Below are 20,100 nucleotides of genomic sequence, written 5' to 3' on the forward strand. Positions count from 1 at the left end.
GGGTCGAGGAGCACTCCCAGGCTGCAGACCTTGTCCCTAAGAGGGAGTGCAACCCCATTCAGGACTAGGTTCAATTCACCTTCCCCGAAGCCCAATCCGCCAACCAACAGGACCTCTGTCTTGTCTGGATTGAGCTTCAGTTTATTGGCCCTCATCCAGCCCATTACCTAAGCCAGGCACCAGTTTAGCACAGCCACTGCCTCACCTGGATTGGTGGAGAACGAGAGGTAGAGCTGGGTATCATCAGCATACTGATGATTCCGCAGCCCACACCTCCTGATGACCTCTCCCAGCGGTTTCATGTAGACGTTAAACAGCAAAGGGGACAAAATGGAACCCTGTGGTACTCCATGGCATAGCTGCCATGGCGCAGAGCCATAGTCCCCCAGCACCACCTTCTGGAATCGGCCATTGAGATAGGAGCGGAACCACTGCAAAGTAGTGCCTCCGACCCCCAATCCTGCTAGCCTATCCAGAAGGATACCATGGTCGATGGTATCGAAAGCCACTGAGAGGTCCAGGAGGACCAACAGGGACGCACTCCCCCTGTCCTTCTCCCTGCACAGCGACCAAGGCAGATTCAGTACCGTACCCGGGTCTGAAGCTGGACTGAAATGGGTACAGATAATCAGTTTCATCCAAGAGTGCTTGGAGTTGTCCTGCCACCACCCACTCCAACACCTTGCCCAGAAACGGGATGTTGGCCACTGGTCTATAATTAGTGGCCATCTCTGGATCCAGTGACGCTTTCTTCAGGACCGGTCGGACTACTGCCTTCAATAAACTAAGTAAATAATGCCTGACTGAAAAATTGACAATCTTATCTTAAACCTATTGATACAGAAATAAAATTCAGTTGATTCAAATTGAATTTCATTCCAGAAAGGAATGGATGTGACTGTAATGGCTGAGTGTGAGCTGGGAAATGCCCGTTTCAGATGCCCCATCAGCCATAACCTCACTAGTTAGCCTTATTCAAACAACTACCTCTCAATCTCAGCTTCCTTGTTCTAGCCTTAGAACACTAAGTTAAGAATTATTGGAATGGGTGAACTATTGCCTTGAATACACAAAAGTTCTATACATGGTTCTATAAAAGTTGATGTTTATTTCTAATAGTACTTTGCTGTACTAAATATTTAAATGATTAAGGTCACAAAAAACATTCCAACCCATCATGCTGGGAGCTGTAGGCCCTTTGCTCCTGTCTAAACATACACAGAATTTTGCTGTAAATGATTGTTATATACGCATAGGCTATAATCCCAAATCATAATTGAAGTATGGTTCTTGTAGAAAACCAAGCAAAGTAAACAAGATCAAAGACAGGATCAGTTTTCAAAGAGGACACCAGCTTTTAAACTCCAAATGGAAGGCATTGCTACCATACTAAGGGTCTTCCAACTGCTCCTGGGGAGCGTTTGATGTTTTGCAGTGTCAAAATAAGTATTTAGTACAACCAGCAATAAAACAGATGGATACACAATTGATTTGATGTACCACAGCAACTCTAGTCAAAAGTCCAGTGGGCCAGCTTAGGGCTGACCCCAGCAGGACTCAGCTTTCCAATATATGGAAAAAAGCTCGTGCAGTTCTGAAACAGTCCTTAGTGTTGGAAATCAGTTTTCAGAGGCCAATCCTGCAATTTATTGTTCCGAATTACAGAAATTTTCCTCTGAAAATAAGAATGTCCTTCCATCCCTCCACAGCTATCAGTCTTTAGAGGGGAAAAGGGAAAAAAAAGTTGTAGGTTTTACTTACACTTGACAAAAACAAATAGGACCTCCCCACTTCCTGTGACACATGAAGGTATCTCTATCAGACTGACACAGTTGTCTCCTCCACAAGGGAAACCGCATGGGCTTTATCAAGAAACATAAAGCCAAACCATGTAAGTGGGTTAGCAGAAGGAACAGAATTTAGTGAGATGAGCATAGCCAGTTCACACTTTGCACCCATTTCCTATACTGAGTTGCGAGTGCCATCTCACTGGTGGACTAGGTTTTTAACATGTTCAAGTTCTTTCTGGTATTGCTAAGCACTGTAAAAGCAGCCATGACCACATCTGATGATCGTGATGCCTCATAACTTCTCGACAGTAACAGTAGACCAATGAAAATGGTACCACATGGAAGTGTATAAATTTATTTTCACTTTGAGAGTAAAAATTACCTAATTGTAATATATTCTTCTTTTGCATTTGTCTACGCATCAGTTATATTTGGTGGCTTGTGAAAGTGTCATTGCCTACCATTTCCAAGCAACAGTTGCATGATATTTTCCCTCAGAAGCCAAGATGCCTCGCAACTGTCTAAGCAACGCAGGTAACTTCTGCTACATTTGTGGCGAGGTAAGACGGCAGTGGTAAAAAAGGCACGCCACTATATTTTGGATGCAAAATAGGGGATCAGGACGTTGGGCCCTTCATTATTATTGCATTGCATGTGCAACTTATCTGTGTCACTGGCTGAACAAGAAAAAGTCCGTGCCTTTCGCAGTTCCAATGGTGTGGAGGGAAACCACCAATCATAGTAGCGACTGCTATTTTTGCATGGTTCCCCCAATTAAAAACCAATAAATGAATGGACAGTTATGTTATTGGTATCATCAATTTATAATGATTGGTGTGGCACCATTCTCATTGCTATATAACATTTTGTAGAAAAGTTATGGAATCACACATCCCCCTCATAATTTTGATGCAATTTTGACCTGAAGCTGTATCTTGAAAACTGGAGCCAATTAATACTCAGGACTTAGTTTTCCTTCATTAATGACCCAATTCTGGTAAAATTTAGCTACTTTCATTTCCAAGGCTTTCTCCTTGTAGACCAGTGATATTGGATCTCAGTCTAGACAAAATGGAGGCATTACAGGTGCTTCTTTTATCCCCAGTGATTTTGTGAAACCTCTTCTGAATGAGGTTGCAATTCCCTTGAAGGATGAGATTTGCTGTTTGCAGGGTGCTTATGCTTAAGGCCCAGGAAGCCAGAGAGATGTGAAGCACCTTCCACGTGCACAACTGTGACCCCTTCTGGACAGAAATAGTGATGCCACATTTATTCTCACACTTGTAACATACAGGGGGGATTGATGTAATCAGTAGTGCACTGGATACAAGACTGTGCTTGAAAACTGTCCGGAAACTGTAGTTAGTTCAGAATATAGTGGCTAAATTGCTAACTTGAGCCAGGCACTGAAATCCCCCTCATATAACTGAGTGGCTGTACTAGCTCCTAGGTGTTTTTGAGCTCAATTCAAAGTGCTGGAACTGACCTTTAAAGCCTTTTCCCATGAAGAACCTGGGTAACTAACTGGGTCACCCATCTCAATTTCAGCCCCGCTGTTCACTGAGGTCAATTTCAGGGGCTCTTCAAGGACTAGCACTAACATTGCTACTAGAGACAAAGTGCCAGAAACCTCCATCATCTCTCCCGTTCTCAGCTATTTCCATTCTCTTGAGCAACCACCTGTGGAATTTTGTGAGAAGGGGCCATCTTATCCTTTGCTCCAGGCAGCAAATACCTTGAACCAGTCCTGGGATCTTCTTCAGATGCTTTAGTCACCCAACCTGTGGCAGGTGCAGAATACTGAAAGTTTTCTCAATAGTGGCTTCTGTTTGTGGAATGCTCTCCTTAGGCATGACTTTTTCGCAGCATTTTTGGAGCCATAAACATTGATGTAAACACAGGAATAATATGGATTTCATATTGCTTTATTCAGTGTTAATTTGTTTGGATGGGATTTATTTTATATAGTGTTTACAGTAATTTTATAAGAATGATTTATAAATAGGAAACAGAGGTGCAAGAAGGATAATGAAAATGATGTATAAGCCAACTGCTAGGATATTGTTCGCACCGAGTGTGAGAACTGGGCTATGTAATTCACTTCTTAACTGCTCTTTTGGCCTTCATGATCTCAGCTGACACACTAACAACCACTCTGATGTCACTGCATAAGCTAGGTCTTTTCCTGCAACTGCTAAGTGGAATAATGAAAACAGGGTTCTGGAATTTAGTTTTTTTTCAATACAGAAAAAGACAGTCCAGGATCTTGAAGTAAGACCCAACTGAGGGAAGCAGGATCATAACAATAAGGGATTTTAAAGGGGCAAAGACAGGCATGCTTTTCTCAAGGCAAGATGAGTAATATATGGCACTTTTTCTTAATCTTGTGCCCTCCAGCTGTAAAAATAGATTCCAGCACCTACCAGTCTCAACCAGCATGGCCAATGTTCAAGAACGCTAGAGTTGTAATCCAAAACATTAATTTGTAATGTACCAGGAGCAAATATGCTGTCTATTAAAAGGTGGCATGTATATATGCATGAGAAAAAAAAGAGTCATAATACAAGGAGTAACAACTTGAATTTGATCCTTTGGGAAACAAGTAAACACACATTTTCTCCCAAATTACTAGTTTATTAGAAAGTTTATTTTCCTCATTTTACAGCATGTATATATATATTTATATATATTTATATGTCTCTCTGTGTGTGTTTTTGTGTGTGTATACACACATTTATGTGACAAAATTAAATATAGCCTGCTCACACTGAAGTTACTGTGTGTTCTTTGTTGTAAGCACTCATGTCGAAGTCCAGCCTCTTCTTGTGTCCTGCTGGGATGCTGTGTCTTCAATTTGAATCTCAAGAGAATGAAGCACTGATAAATTAATACTGTTACTTGTTGAATATCTATAGCAACTAGCAACTGAATCCGTCTGCCAAAGAACATTTTCCAATGCTAGGGTTCTTTCTAGTGAAGTGCAAGGAAGAGCAGCTTAGAGCCTGGGGATAACAGGCAATAGTAGTTATATTCACAGTTTTGAAGTGGAGACCTACAAACTAGTAGTGCCCCTCTGGTCTGGACACAATCAAGTCACAAGCAGTCACCACTCTGCAGGAAACCATCTTTCCCCTTTACCCTCCCTCACTAAACTAAGATTTTAATATTGATCCCCCCCCCCACTTTTTTCAAGGGAGTGACAATCAGGGTTTCTTCTTTCTCAAGGTAGACATGACCTATCCTGAAGGGACAGCTGAGAGGACACGGCAACCAATAACTAGAAGAAATCCCAAGAAAGAATATTTGAAACAAAAACACACCATTCAAAACTTCTCCAAAACATAAAAAGGCACATATCTGAAAAGGAGCTTCAATATCTCCCATCATTCCTTCCCTCCCCATGTGGATGCAATGATTCAAAACAAGAGGTTTGAATCCCAGGAAAAACTGTTTTCTATGGTACACTCCCTTTCTGGAAAATGAATTCCTGCTCTGTTAAATCAACTGGCTCATTTTCTCAGTCAGTGAATGTCTCAGTTATCACACTAGTCCCCTTTTCCACAGAACTTACAAGAGGTATCACTATGCAGGACAGTAAATCATTAACTATTATAACAAAGGGTCCAGATCACTGCTCTTAGTTTATTCCAAATCTTGTCACATTTTCCCCTGTAAAATGAAAAAGTTGTTTTTTTGATACATAAAAATCCTTGAAAAATGAGCTCAAAATATACATGCTTGAAGCCATCTTGCATCCTAGCCACAACTAGAAGCATTGAACCTTTGACACAAGTTTTCTTTCCAAACTACATCAAAAGATAACCAAAGCCACCTGAACAAGTACCACTCAAAGAACAGGCTGTAAAAAGTGTTATTGCGGTATACTACCGATATGGAACATTTGTCAGAAGAGCTACAAAAAGCAGCATTGACATGTACAGAGTTCAGTGCAATTTTTAAAAACATTTTTTTCTTTTTAAAAAGAAATCATAAGTTAATAAGGAACCAAATATTACAGAGGAAAGAGTACAAGTCACCAAGTCATATTCCAGATGTTCACAGGACTGCAGTACAACATATTGCTTCAAGGACTGACACGGTTGCTCTCCATTCTCTCAGCAGCACTGCCTTGCCTTTCTGTTGTTGGAAACCAGTCACTGTTTATTTTTCTTCGTGATAATAATCAACAGACTGCTGAACATGGTTCTCAAATGAGAGCAGAGAAGGGGGGCTAATAACAGAGAGATGGGTCCAAGTGTTGACCAACCCTTGGCTCCTTTGCTCAATTTAAGGTGGATCCAAAAATTACTTTCACACTTTATATTAAACATAGATACTGGAGCCAAGGTAATTTAGGTATTACCCACTTAGGTTTTCAGAGCAGAAGGAAAACAATTTAAAATTGTGCATCAGAAATTGAGGGAGGGGGCACACCTGCTAAAGAACCTCGCATCCACACAGATGTGAATATGTTACTCCCTTGGATGCAGGAACCTCTGAAAATCCTTATGAGCAGGCCTGCAGCAGCAAAGTTCTCTGCTCTCCCACAGATCTGTTACCTTGAAGCTCCCTTTCCCTGCCCAGTCCTTCCCTTCTTTGGCCATTCTCAGGTCCAGTGTCAGTCATTACCTTTCAGAAAGCAAGGGACACGCACAGACAGACATGCTTCTGCCCTTTCTCCCCACAGCCCCCAACAGAGGCTGCCTCTTTTTCATTCCTTCATGTGCCGTGGCTGGGGGGATGCTGCAAGTCCTGCCCTGAGAAGATGGGGTGCAGAAGGGGATGGAGGTGTAATGCTGTGGCAGCAGCTGTAGCTGGTCGGGGTGCTAGAAGAGTTGGATACAGGGCAGCGTGGGGTACCGGATGAAAAGTGAAGGGGCCTGGGTGGATGGCAGAGGCAGGGATGATATGGATGGGGTGGCTGGCCAGAAAAGTGGCAGGATGCCCTGGGATGATGGAGTGGGTTAAGTGGGACAATGAGATAGGAGTCAAGTGAGGCTGGGGGATATGATGCACCTGTGCAAGAGGCTGGGGGTGAGGGTGTGGGTGGATGCCAATGGCTGCAGCAGCTGCTGCTGCATGATGCTGAAGGATGGCGTGCTGTACAGTGGTAATGGAGGTGGCTGCAGCTGCTGCAGGCTGCTGGATGTGGATGGGCTGCAGGGCAGGGGTTGTGGCAGGAGCAAGGGCTGCTGAGGCAGGAAAGGCTTTGACTTGCTTGGCGAGGAGCTGCTGCTGAATGTGCTGCTGAGCTGCCTGCTGGAGCTTGCTGTATTTCTCCATCTCTTCTGGGGTGAAGGTGATCGGCTGGCTCTCCAGTGGTGCGAGGGAAGAGTCCTCCGTGCCCTCTGCCTCCCCACTGATGCTTGCTTCCCCACTCTGTGGTACATAGCGAGGGAAGTGCTCCACATCTGGGACCAAGGGCACAATCCTTCCTTCTATGGAGACAGGCGGATTCCCACCATCCAGGGGCTCTAACGATTCGCCTTCACTGGTATCAGGAAGGAAGCTGTGTGGTACAACCAGGTCCCCAGTTCCATAGTGCTCTTGGAGCACTGGCGGCTCAAGAGGAACAGGAGCCATCTCTGTGGCCACTTCTGCTTTCTGACTGATTGAAAGGTTGTCTTGCGCTCCCATGACCAGGGCATCCTCCACTTGGGGTTGGCTTGCCAGGACTGTCTCCCCACCATCATGGGTTGCTTCATCCAGCTCAGACAGCTCCAGTTCTTCTCCTCTTTCTAACCCAGCCTCCTCACACTGCTTGGTGCTTGGTTTGCGGACTGTGGGGAGCTTTCCAATTAATGGAAGCACAGGTTTGTTACCCAGGGAGGGTGGGAGCTTTGGGCCAAAATAGCCCTGTGGGGGATCTTTCAGCTTTATGCCCACCTTGTGAGGCCCTGCAAGAGAGTCCTCATTGCTACTGGATTTCTTTTCCACCTTCTTGGACTGAATTTTTTCCAGAAGGAATCTGGCCGTGGCAGAGTTCTTCTCATTACTACAGTTGCTCCCCATGCTAGAGCTGCCACTGTTTTGGGAGAGACTGCTTGTCCCTGTAACTTCATCTCCTCTTGCCTCCTCTTTTCTTACAGGTCCCTCACCTTGTCTAGCTCTGAAATAATGAGGAGACTGTGAACGATAGATTTTTGACCGGTTGAAGTCTCGCCGGCCAGATCTCCTCTCACCAGGGCTTTCATGCCCCCGGGACCCCTTTCTTGAAAGTGACCTCTGTGAAAGGCTTCTTGTGCTCCTGCTCCGCTCCCGGCTATAGCTCCTGCTCCGCTTCCAACTGTGCCCTGTTCGACTGCGGCTGCGATGCTTACTCCGGCTATGGCTACAGCTACTGCTGCGGGTCCTACCCCGACTTCTTGTCCTTGACCTCCCCCTGGCATGGCTTCGACTCCGGCTTCGGCTCCGTGACCTGCTCCTGCTTAGACTGTAATCATCCTCGGAAGTGGAGTACTTGCGTCGTTTTGACCTGCGCTTGGAACTGGCATAGTCTGAGTCATCTTCTGAATCATGAGAGTGCTTGGTACGACTCCGTGACCGATCACTGTAGTCACTATAGCTGTCTTCTGAGTAGCTTCGACGCCGGCTGTATCTGCTGTTGTCAGAGGAGGCATATGAACTTGAGGAGTATGACCTCTGAGATGATCTTCGAGAGGAATGCCTGTGTCCTGACCGGGAGCGACTCTGTGAACAGTCACTGCCAGAATCGTAATCATCACTGTACTGCGATGCTGACTTCTGCCTGAAGTGCTTGCGGCAGGAATCCTCATCACTCTCATAGCCACCACTGCTCTGCCGGCCTCTATGGCTGGGGTGAACTGAAGTTGCGGTGGAAGACCATCTTTTCATGGCAGAGGAAGACTGCAAGTCCCCCTTGGGTTTTTTGTTGCTGTGATCTTGGGAAGAGGAACCACTGTCTTCTTTCTTGCTGCTGCCTTCTTCAGTAGAAAGTGACTTGCGCTGTGAGTCTTGTGTGCACCACTTTCTTTTCTTAGAATAGCCAGCCTCTTCGGTCCCTTGAATTCGTTCAGTCTCCACAGGAAAGGAAGATTTGCTCTTTTTGCGTTTGCGTTTCTTCCGTTTCTTGGGTTTATCTTCTGCTGGGTCCCCTTCCTTGCTTTTTTCCTCTACCTCAACTTTGCGCCTGCGTTTATGTTTGGTGGACTTCTTGTGCTTCTTCTTCTTCTTGTGTTTGTGGGATTTCCCCATTTTGTCCTTCCGACCGAGACTGCTTTTATTGCCATCTTCTGGTCCTTCATCCTTGCTAGCACTCACCGGGCTAGACTCCTGCTTGCTGCACACTTGCAAGGACTTGCTTTCTGGCATTGGGGTGGAGCTGCCAGCTAGAAGGTTCATTTCCTTACACTTGCTTGCATCATCATCTTCAGCCAACTGTGTTTTCTCCTTAGGAAGGCTGGATGTGGTATTTGGTTTTTCTGCTACTTTCGCTTTAGTGTCTTTGTTACGAGACAACTTAAAGTCAAAATACAAGGGATTGCAGCTGTATGACACAGAGGGCTCTGCTTTGGTGAAGATCAGCAGTTCTGAAGGCCACTGGAGGGTAGTGCTCTCATCTTTACTCAGTACTGGGAAGAAGGGCCCTGTTAAATGCTTAGGCCCTTCTTTAACAATTGGAGCAGGTTGGGGGATCTCTTTACTGAAATTTGATTCTGACGAATCATTTCCCTTGAGCTGTTTGCCCTCCTGCATGACTGTCTCTTCAGGAACCTCTTTATCTTCCGTTTTGCTACTTTTGTGGGTGGGGCTTGCTTCCTTCTGATGGGCAACCGATTCTGTTACTGCTGCCTTCTCACAATGTTTTGCCACTCTGGTTTTGGGGGAGTTATTTAGCTTCTTTTCAGATGCCACTTTCTTGCTCAGTGCTTCTGCTTCAACTTGCTCTGTAGCCTTCATAAATAGTAGGAACTGGAAGTTGGGCTTCACCTTGCAATGAGCAGGTGGGATGTAGTGATAATACTCTGGTTCTAGTGTCACTGGCCCATCATCTCGTTTCATCTTCTTCAGTTTCGACAGTGCAGAATTTAGGCTTGTACCATCTTTTTCATGGGTTTGCTCTTCTTCATCTCCCTTGCTGTCAGGGCTGTTTGCTCCCTCAGCATCCCCAGTTTTACTCAAAGCTGCAGAATCTGAAGGGGCTCTCTCATCAGCTTTGACTTCATCATCAGGAGAACTGGACTCATCCACGTGGTCTTTGAAGACAGAGGCAATTGACTCTAGCTTCACAGGAGTTTTTTTGGCAAATGAGAAAGATACACCTATCTTAAGAGGATTAACCCCCATGCCTCCAGCTTGCTGTACCTGGACAGGAACTTGCCCTAGCCCAGTGTTGCTACTGGTTTGGCCACCAACGTAAGTAATACCCTTGTCTGTGGTCAAACTGGTAGCTTGTCCAGAAGCTGGTGAGAAGGAAGAGCAACTGCTAGAAGCTGCTGAGTCCATGTCATCCTCTCCTCCTTCCTCATCTACAGCCACAGTAGTGGTTCTAAACATTGGCCCACTTCCTGGAGCGCTGGGGAAGTGTGAAGGTGGGAGAAAGGTGAGGCAAGATAGCAGCAGTGGGGAAGGAGGGAGAGAGAGGGAGAGAGAGAGAAAAGATGATTAGAGCCTCTGGTTATTCACATTTAAACCTTCATTGTTTATGCAAACACTTCCAACCAATATCTTTTGTTAATTTACTCTGAAGCTAGCTACACAATGAGAGACAAAATTTTGATGCATAGCTCCACAAACACTGTGGAATGGTTGCTGTGCTCTAACCAGTTCATTCATTACAGAAGCTGAGTATTTATTTATTTCATTGTATTTATTTATTAATATATAAACAAGGCTATTAATTTTATAAATGCATAAGATTATTAATTTTAATGAATAATTAATGTGGAATATTCTAGCAAAGGAAATGAAAGAGGATGGCGTCAGGGATCCAAGACTTCACAAAGTCCTGATGCATATGTGGAACTTTATGTGAACTAGGGCTTTCCCTTATTCATTTCTGGGCCAGAGCTTTTCCCATACAAATCGTCAGACCTACTGGCCTGGGACTCCAGAGACCTGAATTGTAGTCTCCACTTAGTCATGACACTCACTGCGTGACTTTAGGCTAGTCATTGACTCTTAGTCTAACTCAACTCACAGGGAATAAAATAAAAAACAGATGCCTGCAGAATCCATCTGTGTGACTGAAATGGTGTGATATAAATATAATAAATAAACACATATACAGTGGTACCTTGGCTCACGAACTTAATCCGTTCCAGGACTCTGGTCGTGACCCAAATTGGTTGTGAGCCAAGTTAAATTTCCCCATAAGGTTCAATGTAAATAAGGTTAATCTGTTCTGTAACCATTTTTTAAATCAGAAAAATGTAAAGCAAAGTGACAACAACAAAGATCGCAGCCATCTCCCCCCACCCCCAAGCACAAGCACAGCCATCTCCCCGCCACCCCAGCAGGAACAAGATTGCGCCCGTCATCCCGGCACGTTGGGGGCTGGGGGGGGAAGACAGGAGCAATTGTGGGTGCACTGGGGGAGGAAGAGATGGGCGCAAACGGCGCGCTGGGGGACAGAGAGATGGATGCAAACAAGGCATGCTGGGGGAGGGAGAGACAGGCACGAACGGGGCACACTGGGGGTGGGGAGATGGCCACAATTGTGCTGGTTGGGGGGGGGGGTGGCTGAGATTGTGCCTGTCTTTCCTGCAGGAGCACATCTGTGATCACGCACGCCTTCCCTGCACGAAAGCAACTGCGATTGTGACCATCTCCCCACTTGGGGGTTGTGGGGAGATGGCCATGATCTCGGTCACCACCCAATGAGGAGTTCGCAACCCAAGTCAAAATTTTAATGAAATTTTTTGTTCATGACCCGATTTGTTCATGAACCAAGGCATTTGTGAGCCAAGGTACCACTGTAATAAAATTATCTCCCTTCTACATTTCATCCTTCCAAAATCTGTTTCTGGAGGGTGGGGTGGGATTAGGATAAGGGAACTTGGACAGGTATCCAGTGAGCCAGGCATTCCATTTTCAGGGGTCAAAGAATAGATTCTATCCTATGTACATCCAAACAACAGCATAGAATTCAATGCATAGTATGTGACTTGGAGCAAAGAAGGGTTTGACTAACTTGTGAGTTGGCACAAGTGTATTTTGTATGGCATTAATACACTGTCACTCACCATTCAGGTTGCTTCCTCTGCTCAGCCAGTTCATGCAGACGCCGGAGGGCTTTCTCCTGTTTCCTCTCATCTTTCCGAGATCTTGAAGATACATTGCGAGCAAATTCTCTTTGCTTGAGATCTTTCAACCTCTGTAAGACAAACAAGAAAGGAAAGGAGAAGGAAATAAGGTGGAATCCTGAAAGTGTCTCCCACCCCTACACCCAAACTGGGTTTCCTCAATCCATTCCATGTTCATTTACTAGATAGTTAAGAAGAATAAAGGTAAAGGAGTCCCTGCGGATTTTACTTGGCTTAGCCACTGGGTTAACGGGGGTGATGCTCATCTCCATTTCTGAGGCTGTGAGCCAGCACTGTCTGAAGATGATTCCTTGGTCATGTGGCCAACATGATGTCATGGAGTGCTATTACCTCTCCACCAAAGTGGTACCTATTTATCTACTCGCATTACATGCTTTTGAACTGCTAGGTTGGCTAGGAGCTAGGGGAGAATGATGGGAGCTCATGGAGGCTTGGCTCAAACCACTGGAGTGCTGACCATTTCTGGCTGACAGTTCCAGCCTCATTAAGCTGCAGCACCACCATTTCCTCCATATGAGCAGACAATAAGAGAACCAAGGAAACGGTTTTGAGGAGCATAATGCTAACAACATTAATGACAACAATAAATAATTCTTTTAATAGAGAGTCAGTGTGGTGTAGTGGTTAAACAGTGCTGGACTGCAGCGCATGTGATCTGGGTTCCAGTCCCTACACAGCCATTGAACCAACTGGGTGACTTTGGGTCAGTCACAGACTCTCCTCCCAACCTACCTCACAGGGTTGTTGTGGGGATAAGATTGAGAGTAGCAGAAGGAGAATGTAAGCTGCTTCGAGTGCTTTTTAAAACAGAAAAAAGGCAAGACAGAAATCTAATATAAATAAATAAACATATCAAAAGAAAGCAAGTCGCTAAAGAAGCATTTGGACCACAGGACAATAATGGAATTAAAGGAGCACTAAGAGGGGATCAGAAGGTTGCAGAGAAGCTGAATATTTTAGTTTTCATCAGCCTTTGCAGCAGAGGAGGCAGGGCATTTACTTCTTCCTGAGCTGAGTTTTCTGGAATGGAGTTGGAGGAATAAGGCAAATAGTAGTGATAAAAAAATAAAATTCTTGACGTTATTGACAATTTGAAAGTCAGTAAATCACTTGGTACAGATGGTATCCATCCTAGCATTCTCAAATAACTCAATCATAAAATTACTGATCTTTTAACCAAAATATTTAATATGTCCCTAAAATCAGCCTTTGTACCAGAGGACTGGAGAATGGCCAATATAACACCAATTTTAAGAAAGGAATCCGGGGGGGTGGAGGGGGTGGAGAATGACAGGCTGGCTAGCTTAACATCTGTTCAGGATAAACTGCTTAAAATCGTTATTAAAGATAGATTCAATAAGCACATGAAGGGGTAAGCTCTGATGAAAAAGAATCAACATGGCTCCTAGAAGGGGAAGGCCTGTCTCACTAACCTATTGGAGTTCTTTGTGAAATTCAACAAGCCCATAGGCAAGGGCAATCCAGTGGACATTGTTTACTTGTACTTCCAAAAGTCCCTCACCAAAGCCTCCTCAGCACACTAAGCACTCATGGAATAAAAAGTAGGCTTCTCTTATGGATCACTAACTGGTTAAACAACAGAAGAGAGATGGTGGGAATGAATGGCAATTACCCCCAATGGAGAAATGTCAGCAGTGGAGTCCCACAGGGTTCTGTATAAGGACCAATGCTTTTCAACCCATTCATAAATGATCTGGGATTAGGAGTAAGCAGTGAAGTGGCCAAGTTTGTGGATTTCACAAAACTATTTATGGTAGTTAACATTAAAAGTGATTGTGAGGAGCTCCAAAGGGATCTATTCAAGCTAGGAGATGGGCATCAAAATGGCAAATAAGTACATATAAGCAAGTGTAAAGTACTGATGTTGGCACTAAAAAAAGCTGCTTGGTGGGAAGTTTAGGACAGATAAAAGAAGCACTTCTTTACACATTTGATAAAACAGGAATTTGCTGGCACAGGATGTGGTGATGAGCACCAATTTGGGTGGCTTTAAAAAGGGACTGGATTGATTCATGGACAAGAAAGAGAAGGCTATCAGTGGCTACTAGCCTTGCAGGGTATGTGCTACCTCCTTCACCATAGCTGGCATGCCTACATACACCACTTGCTGAGGAGCTTGGGCAGGCACAGGTCTTGCATCTAACCTGGTTGAGGTATTCTGTGGGTAGCTGGTTTGTCAACATGTGTGCAGAGTGCTGGACTAGATGGATCTTTGGTCTGATGCAGCATAGCTTTTCTTCTGTTATATTCTTAATAGTTGGTTAAGTCCTGTAGCTTGATGGTAGAACACCAGCTTAGCTTAAAGAAGGTTGCATGTTCAAATTTCCCACATATCCACGTAGGGCTGGAAAAAATGTTGCCTGAAAAACTGGAGAGCTGCTACTAATCATTGCCAACAGTATTGAACTAGACAGACCAAGTACATGAGTGCTTCCCATGTTCTTAACTGGGCTTAACTTCATATGAAATGTCCTTGTTGTAATACTTGGTGTTCTTGGGTATAAAACAGAACATTCGAGGCACAAAATACAAAAGATAGCTTTTACTAAGTGAGCCATAACTCAATACAAAACTAACATTTTTACCTACTCATTATAACACCAGGTGAGCTACGTTGTACCACCATCTGTTTCTTTTGTCTTTTACTGTGGACATACCTGAAAAAAACTTTTTTTTTGCATTCCTAGCTAGCCTCAGCTCATTCTCAACCTTAGCCTTCCTGATGTAATTCTGGCAATTCTGTGCCACCTGTTTCTACTCATATTTTGTTGCCTGGCCTTCCTTTCTCTTCTCATATTTGTCCTTTTTAATTTTCATGTCAATGCCAATGTTTGTAATTGTGCCTTTAAAATTTTCTTTTTTAAAAAAACCTCCCACCTATCTTGGGACTCTTTTTTTCCCCTAAGGTTCACTTGTCATGGGAACTTACTTATAATTGTCCTGAGTTTATTAAAATCAGTTTTCCCTAAATTCAGAGTCTGTGTATGGCTACAACTCAATTTCTGCTTCCTTTGAAATCAAGAACTCAGGTGTGTTGTGGCCATTTCCCCTCAAAGTTTCCGTAACTTCCACTTTATCCACTAAGTCATCCCTATTAGTATTAAGTCAAAAGTCAACCCTCTAGTTTGTTCCTCCACTTTCTGTAGAAGAAAGTTGTCTGTCATGCATGTCAAGAATATCCTGGAAGGCCCACTGTTGGCAGAATTTGTCTCCCAACAGTTACTGGGATAACTACCACACCACAGTTCCTTAAAATACAGGCAATTGCTTAACAAAAGTTTCACCTTCATCTTCTGCTTGATTGGGTAGATCAATCTGTAATAAAAACCTCCTTGTAACAGAACTGCCCCTAATTCTGTACAGCTAGTATCAACTGGCAACTTCAAACCTTACAGTATCTTAACACAGGACTTTTGTTAACAACTTGAGTTCACTGTAGGCATCCTCATGGACCCTTTTCCATTCAAATTCTACCTCTTGAGCTAAAAGTTGTTTCAAAATAGTTGTCAATGTAGCAAGATTTGAAATAAATTTAACCAAACAATCAATCATACCCAAGACTCTTGGCACCCTTCCCTTATTTTGAGAACTTGACATGCCGGCAATTGTTTCAATTTTAGTTTTATGTGATTTATTCCTTCTGCAGTTAAAATACGTTCCAAATAATTATTTCAGTCTTTGAAAATTTGTATTTCACTCTATTCAATTGCAAATTCCTTGTTTTATACCTTTCTAAAACTTGTATAAATCTTCCATCATGTTATTGTAGTTTCTTTCCTTGTGTAAGTATATAATCAATATACTTGTTCTAATCCTTCAGAAACTTGCTGCATGTCTCTTTGATATACTTCAGAAGCAGATAAAGCACCAAAAGGCATCCTGGTAAATCTTTATCTACCAAAAAGTACATTAAAAATAGATAATCTGGCACCATAATCTTATTTTACAATCATTACACATCTGGAAAAAATACTTGGGACAACACTTGAAGAAAGTTTCACAGTGTTCACATTAGGCAGCTGAATTTTCTTTTTAACACTGTATTTTTCAAAATACCAATTTCTCTTTCAGTTGCTCATATTCCTTTCATCTACTCTACAGATATCCATAGCTTTTTCCAAGGTCAAATCATTTCCCTCAAAAGTCTTGCTCAAAGATTATCTGAGTCTATTTGGCAAAAAAATTATCTTTAATTGGAGCCTCACACAGCGGGCTAAATTCAAATGACAGTCAAGTTGGTCACATAAGAATCAATAGTCTCTTCCTCTTTCTGTGCTCTTGAAAAGAATTTTTGTCTCTCAAATGTAACATTTCTTTTAGGTGCATTATGTAACTCAAACTTCAACTCAACAATGTAACTCAATTCAACAAAATCTTCATCATGTGCCTATCTGCTTCTTCATTAAAATGAAGGGTTCTGTATACTCCTTTCCCCCCTGCCAGATGCAATAGAACAGCCTTGAAACTTCTCACTTTTCTTACCAGCTTCACTAGGAATACAACATAATTCAAATCCTTGCTTCCACTTCCTCCAGTTTTCAGTCACATTACCTTCAAACAACAGTTTTCTGGAGGCTTCAACTGATGCATCTCCTTGTACTTCTGACACTAGGAAACATTTGCTGTCCTTAGGAATAAACCGAACACTCCCATATAACACTAATCAGGTACAAACACACATACTTGCACTTGTAAAAAGGAAACAGTTGGGCACAAGTGGCATTCTGCCTGGTCTATTGTGACAGTGCCATGAACACAGTGAAGCAAGGCCCCAGGTTTAATCTCTACCATGTCCAGGCAAGTCTAGGAAATCTCATGCTTGAAATCACTGCCCAGAGAGTTGTGCCCAGGAGTATTAGGTATGGTTTAGGAATCCAATTTTTAAAATCCCTGATAGCTGCTGCCAATCAGTGTCAAGAATACTGGGCTAATGCACTGACTCAGTATAAGGCAACTTCTTATGAGGAGCAGTGGGAAAACAAAGGAGGATTATGACTGGAAGCCAGAAACATTTGGAACCCTTGCAAATTCCATGAATGATGTAGATGATATACCCTCATCTGGAGGCACCCTCAGTTTTCTGCTATTTTGCATGTTCACAGGGTGGGTTCATACATGCTTATATCTCAAAGAGAGGAGGGCATCTTCAAGCAGTCCAGGGCCCAATTTCTAGCATTTGGTCCATCTCAGAAGCTGTACTTTTCCCACCACTGCATTTGGCAGAATGGCTGGTGGACAATGAGTTGGTCTGCACATCACAACAAGCAATTGTTTTTGTTTACCACTGTGGGTTTGCCGGTTGGGCAACTACAATGAGAAGCAACAGTGTGTTGTATGGTTTCTACTTAGTGCAACAGTCTGTAATGATGTTCAGAATTGGGAGCTCAATTTTTCCATTTGTGCTGAAAATCACTAGAGTCCCATGGGAAGCAGCAATGTAAGGGGTCATGCCAAGCATCTAGTTTTTATTACCCGTGGCTGCCTAGCAACACACATGTCATTACTTGCTCTGTCCCTATTGGCTGAATGTTATGCCCATCACCCTGTTTACTTTCTGAAACAAGGAGAAAGCTAATAAATGCACAGAGGGAGAAAGGCTTTTATTGATACCTCTTGCAGTGATGCTTTTGGTGGCAGCACATTAAAGATGCAGTTCAGTGATTTTTGAATAAATTCCTGTCAGAAAAGAACCTAAATGAGTAGCTAAAGCAGCTTTCTTTGGAACTGCTGTCAAAGGAAAAAATGGAAGGTACAAAACCTAAACTTAGAACATGTTGAGGATATCATCGTTAGGCTTAAAACCTGATCCTATATATATAGAGAGAGACAGTCTGGCTGTGAATATATGATACAATTTCCAGGGAAGAAACATCTGTTTTATAAAGCACACCAGTAAAGAGATAGCAGCCCAAATATTTTAATTGAGAAATGTCTCTTACCACAATGCCATCAAAGAAATGTGGAACAAAGAAACGTGGAACACAGTTTCTACTGCTCTTAAGCAGCTCAATTTTCAAGTTTAAGGGCTATATTGATGACTATGTGAAACATTTGCAAAAACATTGCATTCCCAACTTCTTGAATGTTCTCTCTCAGACCTTTGGTTCAACTGACAAATGTTTAGTTCAGTCATACAACTGACAGTTTTTCTCATGTAATAGCTCGATTCACACGACAACCTACACTCCAGATTGATGATGGATTAAGAGTGGGCTGTCACAGATAAGAGGCATGCAAGCTTTCTTTTGCTTGTGTATATTTTGCACCTGTATTTCATCACTGTATTCAATAACCTGTATAACATCCTAAGCACAATTGGTTTTCTGTCATCCTGAGTATCCTCAAATCTAACATGCAGTGCCTGGTTGGACCAGGTCCCTAGGGATCACCACAGCTGCCTAATGTTTTAACTTCACTATTCCAGCTTTAACATGGTTTGTTTTCTATGCCTCAACCCTATCTATAAAGCAGAATGTCCTTGATCTTCACTGTTGCTTACAACATTATCAAAATGCTGGTTAGTCTCTAAAATATCAAAGCTGCCTTCCCTCTTCTTTGATAAAGGCCTTGGACTGAGGAGGAGGCCTACTAGCTTGGAACTGGATAATGCACAATTAAAAAATAAGTTGTCTACCTGAAACTGTCATTCAAGTGATTGTGTAATCTCACAGCTGGGTTCTACATCTGAGCATCTTCACAGCCTTCCAAAACTCTTTAGTTTAAGGAGGCAGCATTACTGCTTCTTCCATCAATCACAGACCAGTCCCACTACATCTGAACAGTAGGCACAGCAAGCACCTTCCCATTCAATTGCTTCAGCTGCAGAGATTATGATAGCAGTAATAGAAACTCAGTAATGGAAGAGGAGGATGGGAAAAATTACTGCACTTGGAAGATAATATTTTCTTTTTCATGGATACAAGGGGATCCACAAAGGAGCTATATTTGGGGTGGGGGGTCAGGAGTTGAGGCACAAGCTCTTATATATGGTCAGAAAAGAAGAGCATCTGTGAAACAGGAAATACCTACAGCTTTAGGGATACAAGGGAATGGCTATCCTGTAATTTCAAAAGGTTCCTTCTGTGACTCAGAGTATTAATCTCTGTTATCCTCCTAGCAGATACAAGGACCACTAGGAATACCAATTTCCAGATGAAGAATGCCTAAAGGGGAAGACTGAAAGGGGACAAGGACTACAAGTGCTTTAGTACTAAAGGAAAGGCCCCAATGAAGAACTTATGGACACTGGAACATCTGATGAGAGAGGCACCTTTTGTAAGAAACTCTTACTGAGGGGGCATTCAAATTAATGACCAGGGCTGCCTTTCCTACCCAAGGCATAAAAAACACTGCCCAAGGCCATGACTTAACCTCCTAAATGAGCTGGGGCTCAATCCTTCATTGAATTCAGACTGGAGAAAGACTAAGACTTCTGGCACAACAGATAGCTGGATCATTTTTAATAAGGTGTCCATGCTCTGTCAAGAGCTGTGGTAGTACAAGACCCACAGATTGCCAGGATGGTCAGAAATAGTTTTTCTGAATATCCTTTCATCATGAATTGTTGGCCTTCAATCTCTATCTGTATACTTACATATACACTAAATCTGATTGTAGGATTAGGCCCTAGGTTAGTAAAAGCAGTTGGCAGGGCAGATGCCATTTATGATGGAGAAAAAAATAAGGAACAGTGCCAGGCAGTGACTGCTTATTTTGGTGGTGCCACCATGTCAGTATTGGCACAATTTTTAACAGTTAAGAAAGGATAACACACCTTTATGCCAGCCTCCCTATCCCCCACCACCCCAGGGAGAATTAAAGTCTTCAGAAACCAATTTTGCCCTATTTCCTTCCTTCCATCAGAAAAGTTTGAATGAATATTCTGGTTCAGCACTTGTTTCATCCAACATTTATGGATATTCACAATTCTTTGAGCAGGAGTGTTCCCATTCTCCCTAACCCTCCACACTCTTTCCTTACAAGAGGCCTTGCTGCTCTAGGCA

At 43.1% G+C, this 20,100-nt stretch overlaps 1 protein-coding gene across 8 annotated transcripts in view; it reads right to left on the reverse strand.

Moving 5' to 3' along the window:
* Nucleotides 1-4,408: 4,408 nt before the first annotated feature.
* Nucleotides 4,409-20,100, reverse strand: part of GPATCH8 (G-patch domain containing 8) — an 81,503-nt gene continuing 65,811 nt past the window's right edge. For all 8 annotated transcript variants that reach the window (XM_044418719.1, XM_044418720.1, XM_044418721.1 and 5 more), the window contains 2 exons: nt 11,996-12,126; nt 4,409-10,326 (listed from right to left, as the gene is read on the reverse strand). In XM_044418719.1, coding sequence (XP_044274654.1) covers nt 6,510-10,326; nt 11,996-12,126 — 3,948 coding nt within the window. In that variant the 3' untranslated portion in view covers nt 4,409-6,509. The remainder of the gene's footprint in view (nt 10,327-11,995; nt 12,127-20,100) is intronic.

Source organism: Varanus komodoensis, unplaced genomic scaffold (assembly GCF_004798865.1).
Source record: "Varanus komodoensis strain SLA01 unplaced genomic scaffold, ASM479886v1 scaffold92, whole genome shotgun sequence".
Classification (NCBI taxonomy): Eukaryota; Metazoa; Chordata; class Lepidosauria; order Squamata; family Varanidae; genus Varanus; species Varanus komodoensis.